This window comes from Passer domesticus, chromosome 4, assembly GCF_036417665.1.
Source record: "Passer domesticus isolate bPasDom1 chromosome 4, bPasDom1.hap1, whole genome shotgun sequence".
NCBI lineage: Eukaryota > Metazoa > Chordata > Aves > Passeriformes > Passeridae > Passer > Passer domesticus.
The window spans coordinates 81,411,973-81,431,759 of NC_087477.1; the positions used below are offsets into that span (position 1 = coordinate 81,411,973).

General features: G+C 59.4%; 5 protein-coding genes and 1 long non-coding RNA gene across 8 annotated transcripts in view; 4 read left to right on the forward strand and 2 right to left on the reverse strand.

The window, feature by feature from the left end:
- The window catches only part of PTPRA (protein tyrosine phosphatase receptor type A), a 119,615-nt gene extending 118,894 nt beyond the window's left edge, over window positions 1-721 (forward strand). For all 3 annotated transcript variants that reach the window (XM_064419054.1, XM_064419055.1, XM_064419053.1), the window contains one exon: window positions 365-721. In XM_064419054.1, the coding sequence (XP_064275124.1) occupies window positions 365-439 (75 nt within the window). In that variant the 3' untranslated portion in view covers window positions 440-721. The remainder of the gene's footprint in view (window positions 1-364) is intronic.
- Window positions 722-2,636: 1,915 nt separating this feature from the next.
- On the forward strand, window positions 2,637-6,749 carry LOC135299710 (progonadoliberin-2). The gene is made up of 4 exons (XM_064419059.1): window positions 2,637-2,973; window positions 3,937-4,076; window positions 5,059-5,124; window positions 5,896-6,749. The coding sequence occupies exons 2-4, from the start codon at window positions 3,939-3,941 to the stop codon at window positions 5,914-5,916; spliced, it is 225 nt and encodes a 74-aa protein (XP_064275129.1). The 5' UTR covers window positions 2,637-2,973; window positions 3,937-3,938; the 3' UTR covers window positions 5,917-6,749.
- Window positions 6,750-6,894: 145 nt separating this feature from the next.
- Window positions 6,895-9,782, forward strand: MRPS26 (mitochondrial ribosomal protein S26). Its single transcript, XM_064419056.1, has 4 exons — window positions 6,895-7,181; window positions 7,974-8,111; window positions 8,828-8,951; window positions 9,183-9,782. The coding sequence occupies exons 1-4, from the start codon at window positions 6,928-6,930 to the stop codon at window positions 9,312-9,314; spliced, it is 648 nt and encodes a 215-aa protein (XP_064275126.1). The 5' UTR covers window positions 6,895-6,927; the 3' UTR covers window positions 9,315-9,782.
- A 352-nt stretch (window positions 9,783-10,134) lies between these two features.
- LOC135299709 (neurophysin 1-like) lies at window positions 10,135-11,659 on the reverse strand. The gene is made up of 3 exons (XM_064419058.1): window positions 11,368-11,659; window positions 11,087-11,288; window positions 10,135-10,287 (listed from the first exon to the last, which is right to left on the reverse strand). The coding sequence occupies exons 1-3, from the start codon at window positions 11,485-11,487 to the stop codon at window positions 10,238-10,240; spliced, it is 372 nt and encodes a 123-aa protein (XP_064275128.1). The 5' UTR covers window positions 11,488-11,659; the 3' UTR covers window positions 10,135-10,237.
- A 1,772-nt stretch (window positions 11,660-13,431) lies between these two features.
- On the forward strand, window positions 13,432-18,040 carry LOC135299711 (uncharacterized). Its single transcript, XR_010361658.1, has 3 exons — window positions 13,432-13,453; window positions 13,664-13,717; window positions 17,000-18,040. It is a non-coding gene; the product is annotated as an uncharacterized LOC135299711 (long non-coding RNA).
- On the reverse strand, window positions 13,959-15,606 carry LOC135299707 (vasotocin-neurophysin VT-like). Its single transcript, XM_064419057.1, has 3 exons — window positions 15,436-15,606; window positions 14,799-15,000; window positions 13,959-14,210 (listed from the first exon to the last, which is right to left on the reverse strand). Exons 1-3 carry the CDS (start codon window positions 15,553-15,555, stop codon window positions 14,038-14,040), a joined length of 495 nt encoding a protein of 164 aa, XP_064275127.1. The 5' UTR covers window positions 15,556-15,606; the 3' UTR covers window positions 13,959-14,037.
- Window positions 18,041-19,787: the final 1,747 nt, after the last annotated feature.

Sequence of the window (19,787 nt, forward strand, 5' to 3'; positions counted from 1 at the left end):
CATCAAATGCCTCTTAAGCACTGACAGAACTTGTAGGAACCTCCTTGGAGACATCCTCAACCACAGTCCATACATTCATGAGCTGAAACTCCTGGGAAGGTGTCCTGGAGTGGCTGTGGAGCCCTGCACAGTGGTAGGGTTGGGGCTGGGCGAGGTCTTGCAAGGGTTTTAGGAGAAAAGCCTTTTGGGATCCAAACCTCAGAGCAGGAAGGGGAAAGCAGGGTTTCTTTTGCCATGAGCACCCCAGCAAGGCTTTGGGGGGTCACAAGGAGGGGGGACCTGCTCTGGACACCTGACCAAGCCTCAGGTGCTGTCTCAGGTGTGGATTTTTCTGTCTGAGCCCGTTCTCTCCCAAACCCCACAGGAACAGTACGAATTCTGCTACAAGGTGGTGCAGGAATACATCGACGCCTTCTCAGACTACGCCAACTTCAAGTGAAGAAAAACAGGAACAAAAATCCACAGCCACCCTCCCCGAAACAAATGACAGAAGAGTTGCCTTCTTTAATATTTTGTAATATTCTGTTTGTTAATATACCCCTCCCAAACAAAACAAAAAAAAAAACCTATGTGTATATATCTTAACTGTTTTAGAGGTTGGTACCATAAGCTTCATATTAGCTGGAGATTTTATATGTAGCAAAGTGTTAGTGCAGATACTGTTGGCTCCTTTTTTTCCAATGTTTTATTGGGGAATTAAATAGCGTGATGTTTGGATTAATATTGTCATACCATCTCTCTTCTGGAGAGTTGATACAGGCTGTTATTTTGTTTGTAAATCTCTTTTTTTTTTTTTTTTTCTTGAGGGAGTAAAGCCTTTTTTTAAAAAAAAAAAAAAAAGGAAAGAAAGATATTCTGGATCTCATCTGAAACAAAACCCAAACCCCCCCCCAATACAACCCCACCAGCACAAGCTTTTCCAAACCTGCAGGGAAATGGTTTCACATTTTTCTGCTGGTCAGCTCTTAAGAAAAATAAGGAGAAGAAAAAAAAAAAAGCTCATTCTGTGTGTGTGTTTATATATAAATACCCTCATTTTTATACCAAAAGCTAAAAACTTTCCTCCCTCAGGGTCAGGCCACCATGCACTGCTGGTTTGGAAACTGTAATTGCCACACAGCAGCACCCAAATGTTGAGATTTCCACCCCAAAAAAGGAAACCCCAGAAAAACAAAAGGATTTTTGTTGCCTGAAGGAAAGGTCTGTGTGTTTGGAGCTGGGTTTTAGAGAGGGGTTGGGGCTGAGGGTGACACAGTGGCCCTGCCACCCCTGCTGGTGCTCTTTGCACCAGGTGAGCTCCACCCCCAGCTGCAGGAGGAGATTTCAGATTATTTTTCCTGGCATCCTGAGAGATCACAGAATGAGGGGTGGAAGTGATCTCATAAAATATCCAATCCCTCCCCCTGCCATGGCATGGACACCTTCCACTATCCCAGATTTCTCCACGTCCCATCCAACCTGGCCTTGGGCACTTCAGGGATCCAGGGGCAGCCACAGCTCCTCTGGGCAGCTGTGCCAGGGCCTCACCACCCTCACAGGGAAGGATTTTTCCCAAATTCCCACTCCAGGCCTGCTCTGTTTCAAGAAGAATCCAAAAAGTCAAGAAATATCTGAAGACCAGGGGTGCAGCACTTGTATATTAGGAAAAAAACAGGTTAATATGGTTGATTTTATTATTTTCTTTCTTATGAAGCGGTGCCTGAGGAAAACACCTTCCTTGTTCCTCCTGCAGTCAGGGCACCATGTCCAGGAGCTCCATCCCCTCTGCAGGCACTGGGAGAACTGGTTTGGAGCAGAATTTCATCCCAAGGGTTTCTCTGGATACCCCAAACAGTGATGGGCAGCACAGGGTGGGTGTCAGGGCTCAGGAACATTGACAGGGATGTCCTAGGCTCAGGATATGGGGTTGAAATCTGGGAAATTCTGGGTAAAAACAGCCCATGAGTCAGAGTATCTGAGTTTTTTCAGTTTTTTCCATCCAGGCAGGATTCACAGGAGGGTTCAGTGGAGGCACACAGGCAAGGGGGCACCCTCAGCCACCCACAACACCCCAAAAGTTGCTTTGCTGCTGCCATCATCCCCACTCCATCACCTGGTGCCCCTCATGAGCCCCACCAGCCCATTGCTAATAAATTCCAGCTCCTAAATTTTGGGGGCTTTGGGCCAAGGCTGTCAGTCACACTCAGAAATAAATGTGGTGACCCCAAAGAAATGGGGACCCTCCTTGAACAGGAGGATTTCATTTGTCCCCACAAGTGCTCCAACCAAGAGCATGGACCACCCCAACAATTCCCTCCATTTCCCCTTTTTTCCTTCATTCCCAGGATCTCAGGGGGCTTGGGGAAATTTTGGGGTCCCGGGAGCTGCCTTGGGCTTTTGCCACAGCATCTGCCCTGTCCCCATCCTGCATCCAAGTGCAAATATCAGAGAGATGAGCAGCTGCTGGGGATAATCCAGGGCCAGATCCTGCCTAAATCCCCTTCCTGAGCTCTGCCACATCCCCTGGGCTGGGAGCTGTGGGCTCCATGGCCACTGCCAGCATCCAGCCCCAGTTTGGGGCTGACAGATTTGAAATGGGGGGAGAACCGAGGAAATCAGGGCTGGGCTGGGGTAGGGAAACTGAGGCACGGGGAATTTGCTCCCCTCCTTCCAACAAGAGCATCCCTGGAGCTGCAGAGGGACGGTCTGGATCCATCTGCCAGGAAATGGGAAATGAGGGAATCCCCACAAAGGGGTCTCGCGGTGCTGTTCTGAGGTGCCACATTTGGGGACAGGGAGGCACCGGGCACCGGCACGGGGAGGACGATGCCATCAGCGAGGTCACGGTCCCCCCTGGGAGCGGTGGCCAGGCCGACGTCACTGTCACCGAGCCCTTCAAATAGCGGTGCCTGCCCTGCCGGCCACTGCCACCGGCACCGCCACTGCCACCACCGGCACTGCCATCACTGCCACCGCCACCTCCCGCCCGGCCAGGTGAGGCTGCCCCGGGCACGGCACGGGCTGGGCCCGGGGTGGGGTGGGGGTTGCTGCTTGCCCCAAATCAGACCCCAATGGGGGGTGGGGGGAGTGTCCGTGCAGGATCCAAACCCCCGCAGCACCCCGGGGTGCCGAGCCCCTCCGGCTTCTCCAGCCCCAAAGGGCACCCAGGGGTGCTCATCCCCTCTGGATCTGCATCCCAAAGAGATGCTGGGTCATCCCTTCCAGCATCTGCACCCCAAACCCACCCCAGCCCATCCATGGGTGCTCATCCCCTCTGGATTTCCATCCTAAACCCACCCCAATGTGATGCTGGGTCATCCCCTCTGCATCTCCATCTCAAACCCATCCCAGCATTACCCATGGGTGCTCATCCCCTCTGGATCTGCATCCAAAATCCATCCCAAACCCACCTGTGGGTGCTCATCCCCTCTGGATCCCCATCCCAAACCCACCCACGGCTGCTCATCCCCTCTGCATCTCCATCCCATACCCACCCATGGGTGCTCATCCCCTCTGCATCCCCATCCCAAACCTACCTGTGGGTGCTCATCCCCTCTGGATCTCCATCCCAAACCCACCCACGGGTGCTCATCCCCTCTGGATCTCTATCCCAAACCCACCTGTGGGTGCTCATCCCCTCTGGATCTCCATCCCAAACCCACCCACGGGTGCTCATCCCCTCTGCATCCCCATCCCATACCCACCCGTGGGTGCTCATCCCCTCTGCATCTCCATCCCAAACCCACCCGTGGGTGCTCATCCCCTCTGCATCCCCATCCCAAACCCACCCGTGGGTGCTCACCCCCTCGGGATCTCCATCCCCCCACTCAACCCCCGCGCTCCTACTGAACCCAAACCAGCCCAGGCAGCCCCCACGGGTGCTCAGCCCTCCCGCAGCCCCCCGGGGGTGTCCCCGGAGCGGATGCCGGTGGGACAGGGCCCTGCGTGTCCCCGCAGCCATGGCACCCCGCGGGTCGCTGCTGCTGCTGGCGCTGCTGCTGCTGAGCTGCGCCCTGCCCCGCGCCCGCGGCCAGCACTGGTCCCACGGCTGGTACCCGGGGGGCAAGCGGGGCCTGCGGACCCCCAGCGACCCCCAGGTAGGCTGTGCCCCCCCGGGTCACCCCCTCCGGGTTGTTCCCTTCCCTCCCGGGGTGATGCTGTGTCCCCCGGCCCAGGGTTTGTGTCACCCCCTCTCCCTGCTCCTCTTCTCTGGATTATCCCCGCCCGAGTTACAGTGCCCCAAATTATCCTCCCTGGATTATACCCCTCGCAATTAACCCTCCCTCGATTATCCCCCCGATGAATTCTTGGATTTATCCCCGCCCCAGGTTAAACCCCACTCCGGGTTTATCACCCCCACGGGCTATAAACCCCCCAGGTTATCCCCCTCCCTGAATTATCCGAGTTTATCACCCCCTAGTTTATCCCCCTCCCTCAATTATCTGGGTTTATCACCCCAGGTTATCCCTCTCCCTGAATTATCCGGGTTTATCACCCCCTAGTTTATCCCCCTCCCTGAATTATCCGGGTTTATCACCCCAGGTTATCCCCCTCCCTGAATTATCCGGGTTTATCATCCCCACGGGCTAAAACCCCACAGTTTCCCCCTCTCCCTCAATTATCCGGGTTTATCCCCCCAAGGGCTAACATTCCCCCAGGTTATCCCCCTCCTTAAATTATCCGGGTTTATCATCCCCAAGGGCTAACCCAACCACCCCCCTCCCAGTTTTTCCCCCTCCCTGAATTATCCAGGTTTATCACCCTAGGTTATCCCCCTCCCTGAATTATCCGAATTTATCCCCCCAAGTGCTATAATTCCCTCTGGTTATTCCCCTCCCTGAATTATCTGGGTTTATCACCCCCCCGGTTTATCCCCCTCCCTGAATTATCCCCCCTCCCAGATCATCCCCTTTTCCCGTTCTTATTTCCCCACCGATTTACCTTCCCCCCGAATCCCCCGCACCATGGAGGGATTCCCAGGACACCCACCCTGGGATTCCCCCCACTCCCGGGGTGATCCCCCCCATCCCGGCTGCTTTTCCCCCCACGGCTGTCCCCCTGTTTTCCCCCCTCCCGCAGGTCCCGTCCCCTCTCGGGCGCTGCCGTCCCCTCCCGTGTCCCCCCCGGCGGGAGGAGCCGCTGCCGGTGAGCGGGGCTGGGGGGTCCTGGGGGGTCCCGGGACCGGGAATGACCGACCCTGGGGATCCCTGGTACCGGGACTGACCGACCCTGGGGGGTCCCGGGACGGGGAATGGCCGGTTCTGGGGGTGCTGGGGGGCTCTCCGGGTCTGGGACTGACGGGTCCTGGGGGTCCCCGGTACCGGGACTGACCGATCCTGGGGATCCCTGGGAGCGGGAATGGCCGATTCTGGGGGTCCTGGGGGTCTCCGGGAGCGGGAATGACGGATCCTGGGGGTCCCCAGGTCTGGGTCTGACCGATCCTGGGGGTCCTGGGGGGGTCCCCGGGATTGACCGATCCTGGGGGTGCTGGGGATCCCCGGGTCCGGGACTGACTGGTCCTGGGGGTCCCTGGAACCGGGACTGATCGATCCTGGGGGTCCTGGGGGTCCCCGGGTCTGGGTCTGATCGATCCTGGGGGTCCCTGGGACCGGGACTGACCCATCTTGGGGGTCCTGGGGGTCCCCGGGAGCGGGAATGACCGACCCTGGGGGTCCCTGGGGGTCGTGGGGGCGTCCCCGGGTCCAGGTCTGACCGGTCCTGAGTGGGGGGGGGGGGTCCCAGAACCGAGACTGACCGATCCTGGGGATCCCCGGGACCGGGACTGATCGATCCTGGGGGTCCTGGGGGTCCCCGGGTCCGGGTGTGACCGATCCTGGGGGTCCCCGGGCCCGGGTGTGACCGATCCTGGGGGTCCCCGGACCAGGACTGACCGGTCCCCCCGTCCCTGTCCCGCAGCCGCCCGCGCTGCGCCCCTGACCGGAGCCAGCGACCCCCGCGGGACCGAGCCGGGACCCCGCGGGGAATAAAGGGGCCGGGGGGATTCGTGCATTCTGGTGATGGAGGGGCTCGCCTGGGGCTGGGGTGGAGGGAGGGGGTGGCACCTGTGCCACAGTGGCGTCCCTGGGGGCCGCGGTCCCGTGTGGCGGGCGGGGTCCGTGTCCCCAGAGGGATGGCGTGTCCCGTGAGGGGCGGGGGTCGCGGTCCTGGGGACACAGCTCGGCAATTCGCGTCCCGTGAGGGGCGGGGGCCGAGTTTGGGTTCCCCGTTCCTTAGGGATCCGCCTCCGTGTCCGGCGGGGGGGTGGGTCTGTGTCCCTGTCCCGTGTCCTTGTCCCTTGTCCCTGTCACACGGGTGTCCCGGTCCCGTGCAGGGTGTCCCTGCCCCAGGGGTGTCCCTATCCCGTGTAGAGTATCCCTGTCCCCGCCGGTATCCGTGTGTCCCACAGGTGTCCGTGTCCCATGCAGGGTGTCCCTGTCCCGTGTAGGGTGTCCCTGTCCCCGCCAGTGTCCCTGTTCCCTATCCCTGTCCCCTGTAGGGTGTCCCTGCCTCAGGGGTGTCCGTGTCCACTTCTGTCCCTGTCCCCTGTAGGGTGTCCTTTCTCCACGAATGTCGGTGTCCCCTGGCTGTCCCTATCCCGTGTGGAGTATCCCTGTTCCCGCCGGTGTCCGTGTGTCCCACAGGTGTCCGTGTCCCATGCAGGGTGTCCCGTGTAGGGTGTCCCTGCCTCAGGGGTGTTCGTGTCCCCTGACTGTCCCTGCCCCGTGTAGGGTGTCCCTGCCCCGGGGATGTCCGACTCCCCGGGCAGTCCTTGTCTCATGCTGGGTGTCTCTGCCCCACGGGTGTCCGTGTGTCCCACGGGTGTCCCTGTCCCACTGGTGTCCCTCACGCCTCCCGAACTCCATTTCCCATCATGCCCCGCCCGCCCCTCCCTTCCCCGCGCGCAGTGTGACGCCGCTCTCCGCGCCGCGCCGTCCCAGCGGTGCCGCCATGCTGCCGGCGCTGAGGCGCTGCCGCCCGGGGCCCGTCCCGCTGCCGGCCCTGGCGGCCGCGCTGGGCCCCGGCCCCTTCCCGCCGCTCTGCCCCGCCTGGGCCGTGCCGGCGCGGGGCCGCAAGACCCGCCACGACCCCCCCGCCAAGTCCAAGGCGGGCCGCGTGAAGCTGCCGCCGCCCGTGGACCCCGAGGAGCTGCTGGTGGTGCTGGAGCGGTACCGGCAGCACCGGCTGGTGCTCAGCGCCCTCCGGTACCGGCGCGGGGATGTGGAGATGGGGGGCTGGAGCCGGGGGGCGGCTGTGGGGCAGGGGAAGGGACGGGCTGTGGGGTAGGAGGGGGTCGGGGCTGGTTATGGGGCTAAGGGTGGTTGTGGGTTTGGGTAAGGGACTGGCTGTGGGGCAGGGGAGGGTTGAAGGGCTGGGTACGGGGCAGGGGCTGCCTGTGGGGTTTTTGGGGGCTGCCTGTGGGGTTTCTGAGGGCTGCCTGTGGGGTTTGTGGGGTACAGGACTGGCTGTGGGGCAGGGGAGGGTTGAAGGGCTGGGTACGGGGCAGGGGCTGCCTGTGGGGTTTCTGGGGGCTGCCTGTGGGGTTTCTGGGGGCTGCCTCTGGGGTTTCTGGGGGCTGCCTCTGGGGTTTCTGAGGGCTGCCTCTGGGGTTTCTGGGGTACAGGACTGGCTGGAGGGCAGGGGGACAGGGCCGTGAGGCTGCCGTGGGGCAGGGGAAGGCTGGGGGTGGCTGTGGCTCTGGGGATGGAGTTGGAGGCTGAATGAAGTGCTGGGGTGTGGAACAGGGGAGGGTTGTGGGGCTGGCTGTGGGGTGGGAGGCTGGATATGGGGCAGTGGGGCAGGGGAGGGGTGGCCGTGGGGCACTTTGTAACAGGAGCAGGGAGATGTGGGATGCTCTGGGGTGGGAAAGGGCGGTGGGGTTTGAACTGATGAGGGGTGGGGATGGTGGGGCTGGGAGCGCTGTGGGGCAGTCTGGGGAGAGCCCGCTGTGCTCGCAGCCCCGCGCCGGAGCTCAGGGCCCTCCCCTTCTCCCTCAGGGCGGAGTTCAGGGCCGAGGTGCTGCAGAGGAAGCGGGAGGAGCGCCTGGCTGCCGAGGGCTCGCTGGAGGAGCAGGAGGAGCACCGGCGGCTGATGGCCTGGAACGAGGAGGAGAACGCCCGGCAGAGGGCTCGCAGGTCAGCACGGCCCCCGCAGGGCCAGCAGGGCTGAGCCCACTCGGAGTCTGGGATAATGTCTGCAGAGAAGCTTGGGCAGGGTCATTGCTGGGTTAGGAACTGGTTCATGGCAGGGCCCAGTGGGGAATGGTCGCTCCCAGTCACCAGAGGTGTCCCAGGGGTCAGGGCTGGGCCCAGCCCTGTTGGATGCTTTTGCTCCTCGTGGACTGAGTTCTCCACCAGCAGATTTGCAGGTGACACCGAGCTGGGTGTGAGGGTGGCTCTGCTGCAGGGCAGGAGGGCTCTGCACAGGCTGGATCCAGGGGCTGAATCCAGGGAGATGAGGGTTAACAAGTCCCAGTGCTGGTTCCTGCACTTTGGCCACAACAACCCCTGCAGCGCTACAGGCTGGGGACAGAGTGGCTGGGCAGCAGCCAGGCAGAAAGGGACCTGCAGGGACAGATGGACAGCAGGCTGGACATGAGCCAGCAGTGTGCCCAGGTGGGCAAGAAGGGCAATGGCTCCTGGCTGGATCAGGAATGGTGTGGGCAGCAGGAGCAGGGAAGGGATTCTTCCCCTGTGCTCAGCTCTGGTGAGGGCACACCTCGAGTGCTGTGTCCAGTTCTGGGCCCCCCAGTTTAGGAAGGACATGGAGAGGCTGGAGCGTGTCCAGGGGAAGGCAGCACCTGGGGATGGATGTGTCACCTCCTCCATCAGATTTTCCTTCTGTCTGGCAGAGAGGAGAGACTCAGGAAAGAAGAGGAGGAGCAGAAGAGGAGGAAGGCAGAGATTGCGGAGAAGCAGGCCAGGAAAATGGAGGCTTTCCTGGAGGAGAAGGAGAAGGAGGTTCTCCAGCTGCAGGTAAGAGCAGCTGGTGCCTCCTGGGAAGCAGGCTGCCAGAATTCCCTGCCAGGGAGCCATGTGGAAGCCGTGGGCTTGTTTTCCACAGATTTTTCAGCTGGCAGCTGGGAACAAAAGCGCCAGCACCTTCCAGGGGCATTGACAGCGCATGGATGGGAGAGAGCTTGAGCCAGAGCTCTGGGAGCAGGGTGGGATAATCCTGAGGGGGACAATCCTTGTCCTTTGCTTCAGGAGGAAGCCAAAAACTTCATCACCCCCGAGAACCTGGAGGCACGGATCGAGGAGTGCCTGGACAACCCACGGAACTACAACTTCGCCATTGACAAGGACGGGCGCATCGTCAAGCGCACGGTGCTCTCCTAGCAGCCCTGGCAGGGGCTCCCGGCCCCCCAGAAAACACAGATCCTTCCTTGGAATGTGTAAATTGGCCACAGAAGTGCTGGAGAAGGGGTCTGGCTGTGCTGCCTCCAAAGGGTTAACGTCTGTGGGAAAAGGGGGTGAGGGGGAACTTGGAGGCTCCAGCAGCCTGGCACAGCCCTGTTGCTGTGCCTGTGATCCCACCTCCCACGTGTTTGGATCCCTGCTGCCTTCACTCACAGCATGTGGGCAGGAGCAGGAGCACTCCCGAGGCAGAGCCTGGCTCAGCTCCTCGCTGTCAGCTCCTCTGGATGCTTCCAAAAGCAAAGGAGGGCTGAATGAATTTGTAGGAAACACTGACCTTCCCTTTTTTTGTTGCTGGGGGAAGGAATTAATTGTAATCCTGATTTCACACTTCAAACCCTCCTTTGCACATCCCTTGGTGTGGCTGAATAAGAAAATGTGTCTGAATGATGCAGGATTTCTGGTGTCTCCTTATTCTTCCCTTTAGGCATAATTTATTCATCACCACTGAAGGTGTAGATAAAATTGCAATGACTTTAGGTGTTCTGGGTTGTTGGGATCTTGCAGGCTGTCAGCTTTGTCCTCAAACTTGTGGTTTTGGGCTGCCCAGTGTTGAGCCTGGAGTTTGCTGTGGTTCAGCCATGGTGTGCAGGTCCCTCTCCCTCCTTCCCTCCCTCCCTCATCCATTGTTCATTGACCTGAAACCCTCACTTTTTACCTCCACTTTTCCCTGAAAGTGTCTGTATTCTTCTCCTGAGCCTGCAGCTCAACCAGACGAGCACACAAAACCCACAGACTTGTGTCTGGGCTGTTTTTCTGTCCAAGTTTTATTTCTAATTAAGCTCATCACTTCAGCCTGGGGTGGGGCTGGGACAGTGATGGATGCAGGATCCCTCCCGGGTGGGTTACACGAACAGCAGCTCCTGGTCACAGGATGAGTCAGTGCCACAGCCCTCTGAGGGGAGAGAGGGGGGAGTGTGAAACCAGACAGCACCCACCAGACCCCAGGGATCCCCCAAAACGGGCCCCAGAGATCCCTGAAACAGCTCCCAGGGACCCTCTGAAACAGCTCCCAGAGATCCCAAAAACAGCCCCCAGAGATCCCTGAAACACACCTCAAGGACTCCCCAAACCAGTTCCCAGGGACACCCAAAACAGCCCCAAGGAGCTCCCAAAAACAGCCCCCAGGAATCCCCTAAACATCCAGAGACCCCCAAAAACAACCCCTGGGGACCCTCTGAGCCAGCTCCCAGAGATTCCTGAAATAGCTCCTAGAGATTCCTGAAACAGCCCTCAAGGATTCCCCGAACCAGTTCCCAGGGACCCCCAAAACAGCCCCCAGAAATCCCCCAAACATCCAGACACCCCCTCCCCGGCACTGAGGTTTGACGAGTTCATGCTCACTCCATTCTCTGCTGCTTCCTGGGATTTACAGCGGGATCTCTGTAGTTTAATTTAGGGAGGAGGGTGGGATTTTGAGGAAAACTGATGAGAGCAGGAGGGGACGTGGCTCCTGCACTTGCTCAGCCCCAAAAATTTGTTTGCTTCCCTCTGCCCCAAACCCTCCCGGTCTCATCCCTTCCCTGGGGTCTGGATAGCTCATGGAGCGTGGTCTGGCTGTGGGGGCGATGGACGGACACACGGACGGGACAAAGACAATCCCTTGAGCATCCTCCCCTTTCTCAGGACCCCTGGACTCCCTGCCGGGTGTGCGAGGCTCGGGACAGGGATCCCGGGATCCCGTGCCCCCTCACCGCTGCTGCAGCAGATGCCGGGAGCGGCGCAGCTCCCTCCGGAGCCGCAGGGTTTGCGTCCCGACTCGCAGGGCGTGGGCAGGAAGTTTTCCTCCTGGCAGCGCAGCGTCTCCGCCGTGCCGATGTAGCAGCCCAGCTCCTCCCCGCAGCAGATGTTGGGCCCGAAGCAGTGTCCCTTGTTCCGGGGACCGCAGGGCAGGCACTGCTCGGGGAACGGGGGGGAGAAGGTTGGGAGGAGGGAAGGATGGGGTTGGGAGCTCCCCGAGCTCCCAGGATCTCACCTTCCTGATATCCATGTCCAGCACAGCGCGTTTGCCCCCGATGGGGCAGTTCTGGATGTAGCAAGCCGAGGAGAGAGTGAGGAGCCCCAGGAGGCAGAGGGCCAGAGCCTTGCAGGACATAGCGGCGGGACAGGGGCGAATTTCAGCTGCCCATCCCAACAGCCAGCCCTGTATTTATAGTCCTGGCTCCTGCTTAGGGAGTCTGGCACCGGCGTCACCAGCGTTCCTTAAAAACCACAAGGCATTGCTGCCCACAGCAGAGGGCAAGGCTAATAGCCGGAGGTCGAGGACGTGAGGTCAAGGACAAGCTGTTGGTTTGCTCCTCTGTGATGAGGCTGGCGGCAGCAGGGACGTGTGGAGGGAGCTGGAGGAATGTGTGGAAGTTGTGGATGGAGATGGAGGAATGTGTGGAAGTTGTGGATGGAGATGGATGGACACGTGGGGGTTGTGGATGGACATATGGAGGTTGTGGATGCAACTGGATGGACATGTGGAGGTTATGGATAGAACTGGAGGAACGTGTGGAGGTTGAGGATGGAGCTGGATGGACATGTGGGAGTTGTGGATGGACATATGGAGGTTGTGGATGGAGGTTGTGGATGGAGTGTGGGCTTGGGGCCCTTCTCTGGCAGCCTCTTTGGGCTGCTGAGCTGCGGTGTGTCCCGTTGGGAACCCCTCTGGCATGGGGAGGGTAGGGATGAAGGCAGGCAGCTGCAGCTGGGATGTGTCCACCCAGGAGCAGGGTCTGTGCTTCCCTTGGCTTCAAATCCCTCTGGGTGGGAGGAAGCAACCCCGTATCCTCTGGGATCATCCATGGGAATGTCCTTGTTGGTCCTGTCCACCCATCCGTGCCTGGCCTTGGGGGCTCCTCAGCACTGGGCTCATCCTGCTCTGGGATAACGGCGAGACCCAGCCCATCCCCACCCACAGCTGTTCATCCAACAGCGCCTGAGAACACCAAACCTCCCAGGCAAAGGCCTGAAATCCCAAATTTCCCCACTGCTTCTCCTTGGAGCCGCACACAGGGATGCAGGGAGGTGTCCTGAGCCACATCACCAGCAGACAAAGCCCCCCCTCCTCCTCCCTGAGGAGCAGCACCGAGGATGAGGCCGAAGGCTGACGCAACCCCCCAAGGTCCTGCTCACCCCAGCCCCTTGCCTTCTTTATCCCAATTAGGAGCTTCCCAGCTTGAATAAATTTCCTTGCTGAGGACAAACCTTGACGTCCACTGAGATCATTACCCTGCACTGGCTTAATTGGGAATTAGGCAGCCCAGAGCCGGACAGCCATGACCTTTTCCTGTCCCTCTGGCTTGCTTCAAAATCCACCACTTAGCGAGGCTGGCACGAGGGCAGCTGGGTCCCTGTCACACACCCCGGGTCAGTCCCCGTCCCTGGGGACAAGGCAGGCACTGGGATCCATGGAAATGGGTTGGAAATGGGTTGGAAAAGGGACTCAGCACCTGCTCTGTGCTGTCCCAGCAGCTCAGCTCCGGCTGCAGCGCAGCGTGGAGGGAGGGAATTGTCATCCCAGAGCCCCTGTGGCTGCTCCAGGAGTGCCCAGACCCCTGCAGGACGTGGCTCAGGGAGAAAAGTAGGGAAAAACCCCAGTTATCAGCCACTGGTGCTTTTTGGGGACTCGATTTTTGCCTGATTTTGAGGTGTCCATCAGACAGAGCATTCCCAGCTCAGCCACACATTCCCGGTGCTGCAGGAATGTTGGGGGTTCACATCCTGCATCTTGGAAAAGTCCAAGTGCTAGAGCTGGGCTGAAAGCCCAATTCCCTCATCCCAGCTTGGAGTCCCCCATCCATGCTGGTGTCACCCCTTTCCCGATGATTTTGGGGTGATTTGGGGTCGCCCCCCTCCCCAGGGCTGGGATCAGATGCCGGCTGTGGGAAGCAGGTCCTGGATCAATCCTGCATCCCCTGCGGGGCGCTGCCGTGGGCAGGATGGAGCCCGCCGTGCCAGGGAGCTCCACCTCCCCGGAGGTGCCACCTCCCTCGGGGACAGCATAAAGGACGAGCTGTGCCCTGTGCCCTGGCCAGTCCCAGCCCGGAGAGACCTCGGAGCAAGGACCCCGCAGGGTAAGAGAGCCGGGAGAGGGGTGGGATTCCCCAAAATCTGGGGGATAACGGGGACTGATCCTCCCTGTCGGGGTCCAGAGGGGATGGAGAAAGATGAAACCAGCCCTGGAGGGGGTCTTTGGAGCTGGGAGCCCAAACCTCTCTGCTCTGGAGGGATTTGGGGTGCTTTTCCCAAGGAAAGAGCTTTTCCTTCCTTTTTATCATTTTTAGGAGATGCTGTGCTGATTGCTGAAGGCAGCGAGGCCCCAAATCTGCCCCAGAGAGGTAAGGTGACAGGGACAGTGACAGTCCCCTGGGGCTGGGGGTGCTGCTGGGTGTGACTCCAGATCCCAAACTCCTGCTCTGCCTGAGCTCCTTCCCCCGGGAGCTAAAATGACAGATCCCAAATCCTGCGCCCAGCCCAGCCGAACCACCTGCACTCTGCGGGGATCTGGGGACAGAGGGACCCTCCCTGAGCCCCAGCCAGATCCCCTGGAGCCACCCCCAGCGCCCAGGACGAGGCCACCACAGTGCACGAGGGCTTTTATTATTTCATCTCCTATGTACAGAGCCGAGGTGGGGGGGTCTCTCAGGGCTCGGGGGTCTCAGAGCAGGGGGTGCTTGCCCTGCTGCTGCTGCTGCCGGTTTGCCAGGTGCATGAGCTTGAGGAGCAGATCTCCGGCCGAGCCATCCAGCACCGTCAGGTTCTTCTCCTCCTCCTCCTCCGCCGCCTCCTGAGCGCCCTGGTCCAGGCAGCCGGTGTCCATGGCACACGTGTCTGCCGCAGGAAGCAAAACGTGCCCGTGGAAAGGGTTATTTGGGATCGTCGGGGGCTCGTTTTCGGCTGGGGAAGGGGGCGGGTGGCAGCACAGTTCGTGCTCCAGTTTATCTCTCCTGCTAAGCAGGGAGCGGGGCTGGAATTTCTGGCACATCAGGGAGGATGTGCTGGCCAGGAAAAGCTCGTGGTGGGTCAGCAAGGAGCTGCGAGCCCAATCCTTTAAATCAGAGTGGTTTGGGTCGGAAGGGACCTTCAAAGAACATCTTGTGCCACTGATGCTCGGAAGGGAAACCTCCCACTGTGCCGGGGTGCTCCAAGCCCTGTCCAACCTGGTCTTGGGCACTTCCAGGGATCCAGGGGCATCCACACCTTCTCTGGGCACCCTGCTCCATGGCCTCCCCACCCTCCCAGGGAACAATTCCTTCCTTACAGTCAGCCTGAATCCAACCCTCCCCAAATCATCTCCGGGCGCTTCCACTCCACCCCTCACCACCAAAACTAAACCACACCACAGACAACCTTCACCAGCCGAGCCCTCCCCTTGGCCATCCCTCCCCGCGCTCCCCGGGGTGTCCCGTGCCCGGTTACCGGCGGTGCAGCAGATGCCGGGCGCGGCGCAGCGACCCCCGGAGCCGCAGGGCTGCCCGCCGGGCTGGCAGGGCGAGGGCAGCAAATCCTCCTGGGCACAGCGCCGCGTCTCCGCCGTGCCCAGGTAGCAGCCCAGCTCCGCTCCGCAGCAGATGCCGGGCCCGAAGCAGTTCCCTCTGTTGCCGGGACCGCAGGGCAGGCACTGCGGGAAGGAGCTGCCTCAGTGCCCGCGCCCCAAACAAAGCCTTCTCGCACCCCCTTGGATCAGAAATGCACCCCCGGGTACAGAAAGCAGCTCCCCACCAGCTCCTCTTCCAGCTCCTGGCGGTGCCACGCTGCCACCAGCAGTGGTGACCTCGTGTCCCCGCTTTGGGGTGTCCCCATGACCTCCCTGTCCCCTCTCCGTGCCCTGTCCTGTCCTGCTCCCTTCCGAGCCTCTTCTCCAGGTGCCAACAGCGCTTTGGAGCTGTCCCTCCCCCGCCACTGCCCCACCGCGTGTCCCCCTGCCACCCCAAAGCCCCTCTGCTCCCGGCAGCGTGGCACGGCCAGCGGTGCCCAGAGGCGGCGGGGAGCACCCCCAGGCCACCCTGTCCCCTCCCGAAGCTCCATCCCGCGTCCCCAAGCGCCCATCCCGTACCTGTCGCAGAGCTGTGTCTGCCAGCGCCCGCTTGCCGCCCCGGGGGCAGTTCTGGATGTAGCAGGCGGAGGACAAGGCGAGGAGGCAGAGGAAGGAGAGGGGCAGCGAAGGCTCTGCCATGGTGCAGGGTGCCCGGGGAAGCTGCTCCAGCTGCGTCTGGCCCCGTGCTGAGGGAGCTGCTATTTATGCTGCCATCACCCCTTCCCAGGGGAGGAGGAGGAGGAAGAAGAGGGATGGGTTGGGTGGGTTTTTTTTTTGTTGTTTTTCTTTTTTTTTTTTTTTTTTTTTCTTTTTTTTTCCTCCCAAATCGCATCCAAGCAAATCTGTAATTGAGATGATTCAGTGCAGCAGCACTCGGGGCTGGTGAATCCCACCCTTGGCTGCTCCAGGGGGCACAGGCCAGCCCTGGGATGGGCTTGGGAAGGGGCACTGGATGGGCTGGGGGTGGATCCAGGGAGAGATGATCCTTCAGAAGGTTTGGGGAGGGATGGGGGTTTGGAAGATGCAGTCTGGGGGGAGGGATGTGGGTTTGGGGACAGATGTTCATTTAGGAGATGTGGTTTTGGGAAGGATGCAGATTTTGGGAAGGGTGTTGGTTTGTGGGTGATGCTGGTTTGGGAAGGATGAGGATTTTGGGAAGGGTTTGGGGGTGATGCTGGTTTGGGAAGGATGAGGATTTTGGGAAGGGTTTGGGGGTGATGCTAGTTTGGGAAGGATGTGGATTTTGGGATGGGTGTTGGTTTGGGGGTGATGCTGGTTTGGGAAGGATGTGGATTTTGGGAAGGGTGTTGGTTTGGGGGTGATGCTAGTTTGGGAAGGATGCAGATTTTGGGAAGGGTTTGGGGGTGATGCTAGTTTGGGAAGGATGCAGATTTTGGGAGAGGTGCTGGTTTCAGAGGGATGCTGGTCAGGGAGCAATGCTAATTTGGGGAGGAATAAAGGTTTGGAAGGTGCTGCTTTAGAAAGGGTTGTTTATTTGGAGAATTCTGTTTTGGGATTGATACTGCTTGGAAGGATGCAGATTTTGGGAGAGGTGCTGGTTTGGGAAGGGATGCTGGCCTGAAGGGGGGATGGTTTGGGAAGGGGTGTTTGTTTGGGGCATGCTCGCCCAGGAGGGATGCTGCTTTGGTGGGATGCTGGTTTATGGAGGGATGCTGCTTTGGTGGGATGCTGTTTTAGGGAGGAATGCTGCTTTGGGGATGCTGGTTTGACTGATGCTGCTCTGGGAGGGGAGTGATGGGGTTGGGGCTGGGAGAGACCCCTGGGTGCACAAAAACACCCCAAACCCAGGGGCTGGGCTGCAGCATCGGGGTGCAGGGCAGGACCCTGTCCCCAGAGTGATCCATCAGTGTCACCCATGGCTCTCCTGCCACTTTTCCCTCTTCTCCAAGAACCCAGAAGGGAGTGAAAGCAGTGGGAGAGGGGGGACCAAAAGAAAAGGCACCTCTGGGGTTGGCACCAGCACATTCGTGTCACCCCTGGGCTGTCAAAAACATCTGTAGAGGAAAAACACCATCAACAACCCCCTGCCCCATCCAGCCACGAACATTCCTGCTGTTCCCAGATCCCTTTTCCAGCTGCACCAGGGGCAACCTCAGCAAAGTGAAATTAATGCGCAGAGAGGAATCCGGTGCCTGTGAGTACCTACCCTCTGCTTCTCCCTCCCCAAAAACGCTGGGACTGGCTCACAGTGATCAGGAGGGTTTGCCTGGGGAGGCTGGACAATGTGGGGGTGCTGCCAGCTGTGCTCCCACCTCTGGAGGGGTTTTATCCTTTCCTCATCCTCACATAAGGTGGGGAATTGAGGTAGAGAACCACAAAAACCAGCCTGGACATCACTTGGGGTGGCTGAACGTGTTTTTCTCCTCCCCTCATTAGTTTCCCTCATTTTCTCCCCCTCATTAACATCCCTTTTCTGCTGGACAAACAGCCCAGCCCCACTTAGAGGGAGGGGAATGGTGGCACCCTGGGTGGGGAAGAGGCTGCTCTGCCTGAGCATCCCAAAGGAAATGGTGATCCCACTGCAATCCTCCCTGGAAAACCTTGCTGCTTGTTTCCAAGTGCTCGAGGGGGCTCAATCCCAGAGGGAAACTGAGGCACAAAGGGAAGCGTTTCATGCATCAGTGCTGGGGGGTCCCAGCCTGCTCCTGTGATTTTGGATTTACGGATCAGCCCTGGGGGTGGCAGTCCCGGCTTGGGGGCTTGGCTGGGTGACACGAGGGTGATTTCCTCCCTTCCAGGGGGGTGAGGGCGGCCACAGCCCCTGACTCAGCTCTCCCTGGGGCCGGCGGGGTCCCAGATTTGCCCCGTGACGCCGAACCACCCACGCGGGGCAGCCGCGGGGGATTTACCTCCCGCCACCGCCAGCTCCAGCCTCCCTTCCCCATCCAAACCCATCCCTGCACAGCGGGAGCCCAAACCCACTTACGCTGCAGGGCCGGGGAGGACGCAAAAGCCCTCGGCTGGGAAAACTTTTCTTTAAAAGAACCCCAAATGTCAGCTCTAAATTGGGTGTTAGGCGCTCGTGCTCCGTCTCTTCATTACTGTATCGTAAAATTACATTAGCCGGGAACGATCTGCATTCAAATGACTCTGTGTCTGGAATGATAACGCAGGAATATGAGATTAAAATGTAATTATGCTCTTTAAAGTCAAGGAAGGTTAATAAAATGTTTTTCCGAGTTGCAGAGGCTCCGCAGCCGCAAGGCAGAATCACTTACGGGAATCAAGGGGAGGATGAGGGGGGAACGGGGAGGGGGAGAGGGGTAGGAAACACAAAACGGGGGCTTGGGGAGGGAAATTTGGGGTCACCTGGGGTGAGTCGTGGGGTAAGGGATCCCAGGGGTGGGCAGGGCCAGCCCTGCTGGGCTGTGATGCTCCCTGGTACCCGGGACACTGCTGGGCTCCCATCCCACACCCTGCTCCCAACCGAGGCCTTGGGTTGCTCAGATTCCTGCCCCAAATCCTCCAACACCAGCCCCAGGGTCCCTTCTCTGTCTCCAGCACTGGGTTGGCTCTGTCACATCCCTGCTCTTCCCTAGGGGATGCCCCTGACCCCCTAAGAACCCCCGAGGCTGTGGCTGGTGCCAGGGCACTCAGCAGGGTGTCAGTGGCTGCCATCCCCATCCCAGCTCCCCTTGGGAATGAGGGAGATGCCAAAGGGATTGGGAAAGGGGCAGCACCCTCAAATCTGCCCCCTTGCTCAGCCAAAATACAGCCCCAGCTCTTGTGCACACCAGCAAAGGGGCTGGGGCTGCCAGAGGGGCTCAGCCGTGGAGATCGTGGAATCTTTGAGGTTGGAAAAGCTCTCCAAAATCATCCAGTCCATTCCCCCAGCACTGGCAAGGCCACCAATAATCCATGTCCCCAATGCCACATCCACATGGCTTTTAAACCCCTCCAGGGATGGGGACTCCAGCACTGCCCTGGGCAGCTGTGCCAGGGCTGGACAGCCCTTTCCATGAAGAAATCTTCCCAAATATCCAACCTGAACCTCCCCCTTCCTTCATTAACAACAGGAGCTTTGTTAGCTCTGGAGCCCCCAGTGAGGTTTGTGGGAGCCCCTTTGGGATGGGATGGAGGTGATGGAGCTTGGCTGCAGCACATGGAGCTCCCAGGGCCAAAGTTTCACCAGGATAAAGGAGAGGGACAACATTCCACCAGGATAATCCAGAGGATGTTGGAAATGGGATGAATTTCACTGATTTCTAGTGAGGATGAAGCAGAGGAATGCTGGAAAATGGGATGAATTTCACTGATTTCTAGTGACAACATTCCACCAGGATAAACCAGAGGAATGTTGGAAAATGGGATGCATTTCACTGATTTCTAGTGACAACATTCCACCAGGATAAACCAGAGGAATGTTGGAAAATGGGATGCATTTCACTGATTTCTAGTGAGGATAAACCAGAGGAATGCTGGAAAATGGGATGAATTTCACTGCTTTGTGCATTTCCTGCCTTTGCTGTGGCTGGAGGGGGATGCAGCAGGGAAGGAGAAACTTCTTGAAGGCTTCAGGCTGGCAAGGGAGAGCTCCCTGCTGCTGCCTGGGAGCTCTAGTGCTCCCCAAATGGCTCTGTCACTGTCACCGTGGCCCCGTGGCTGACGGGAGGTGGGGAGGAGGCTCCTGCACCTCCTCCCCTCTCATCACAGATAAAGATGCTCCTCTGCTTCCCTGACAGCTGGAAAACAGCTTTGATGCCTCTTTAAAGGCAGCCAAGATTGGCTGGGGCACTGCTCTGATCGTTTCCACGGCCAAATCCATCCTGCCGGGCTGTGGACGTCACGCCGGGAGGTCAGTGACCAACGAGGGATGGATTTGTCCCAAAGATGCTTGAAGGACAGCATTA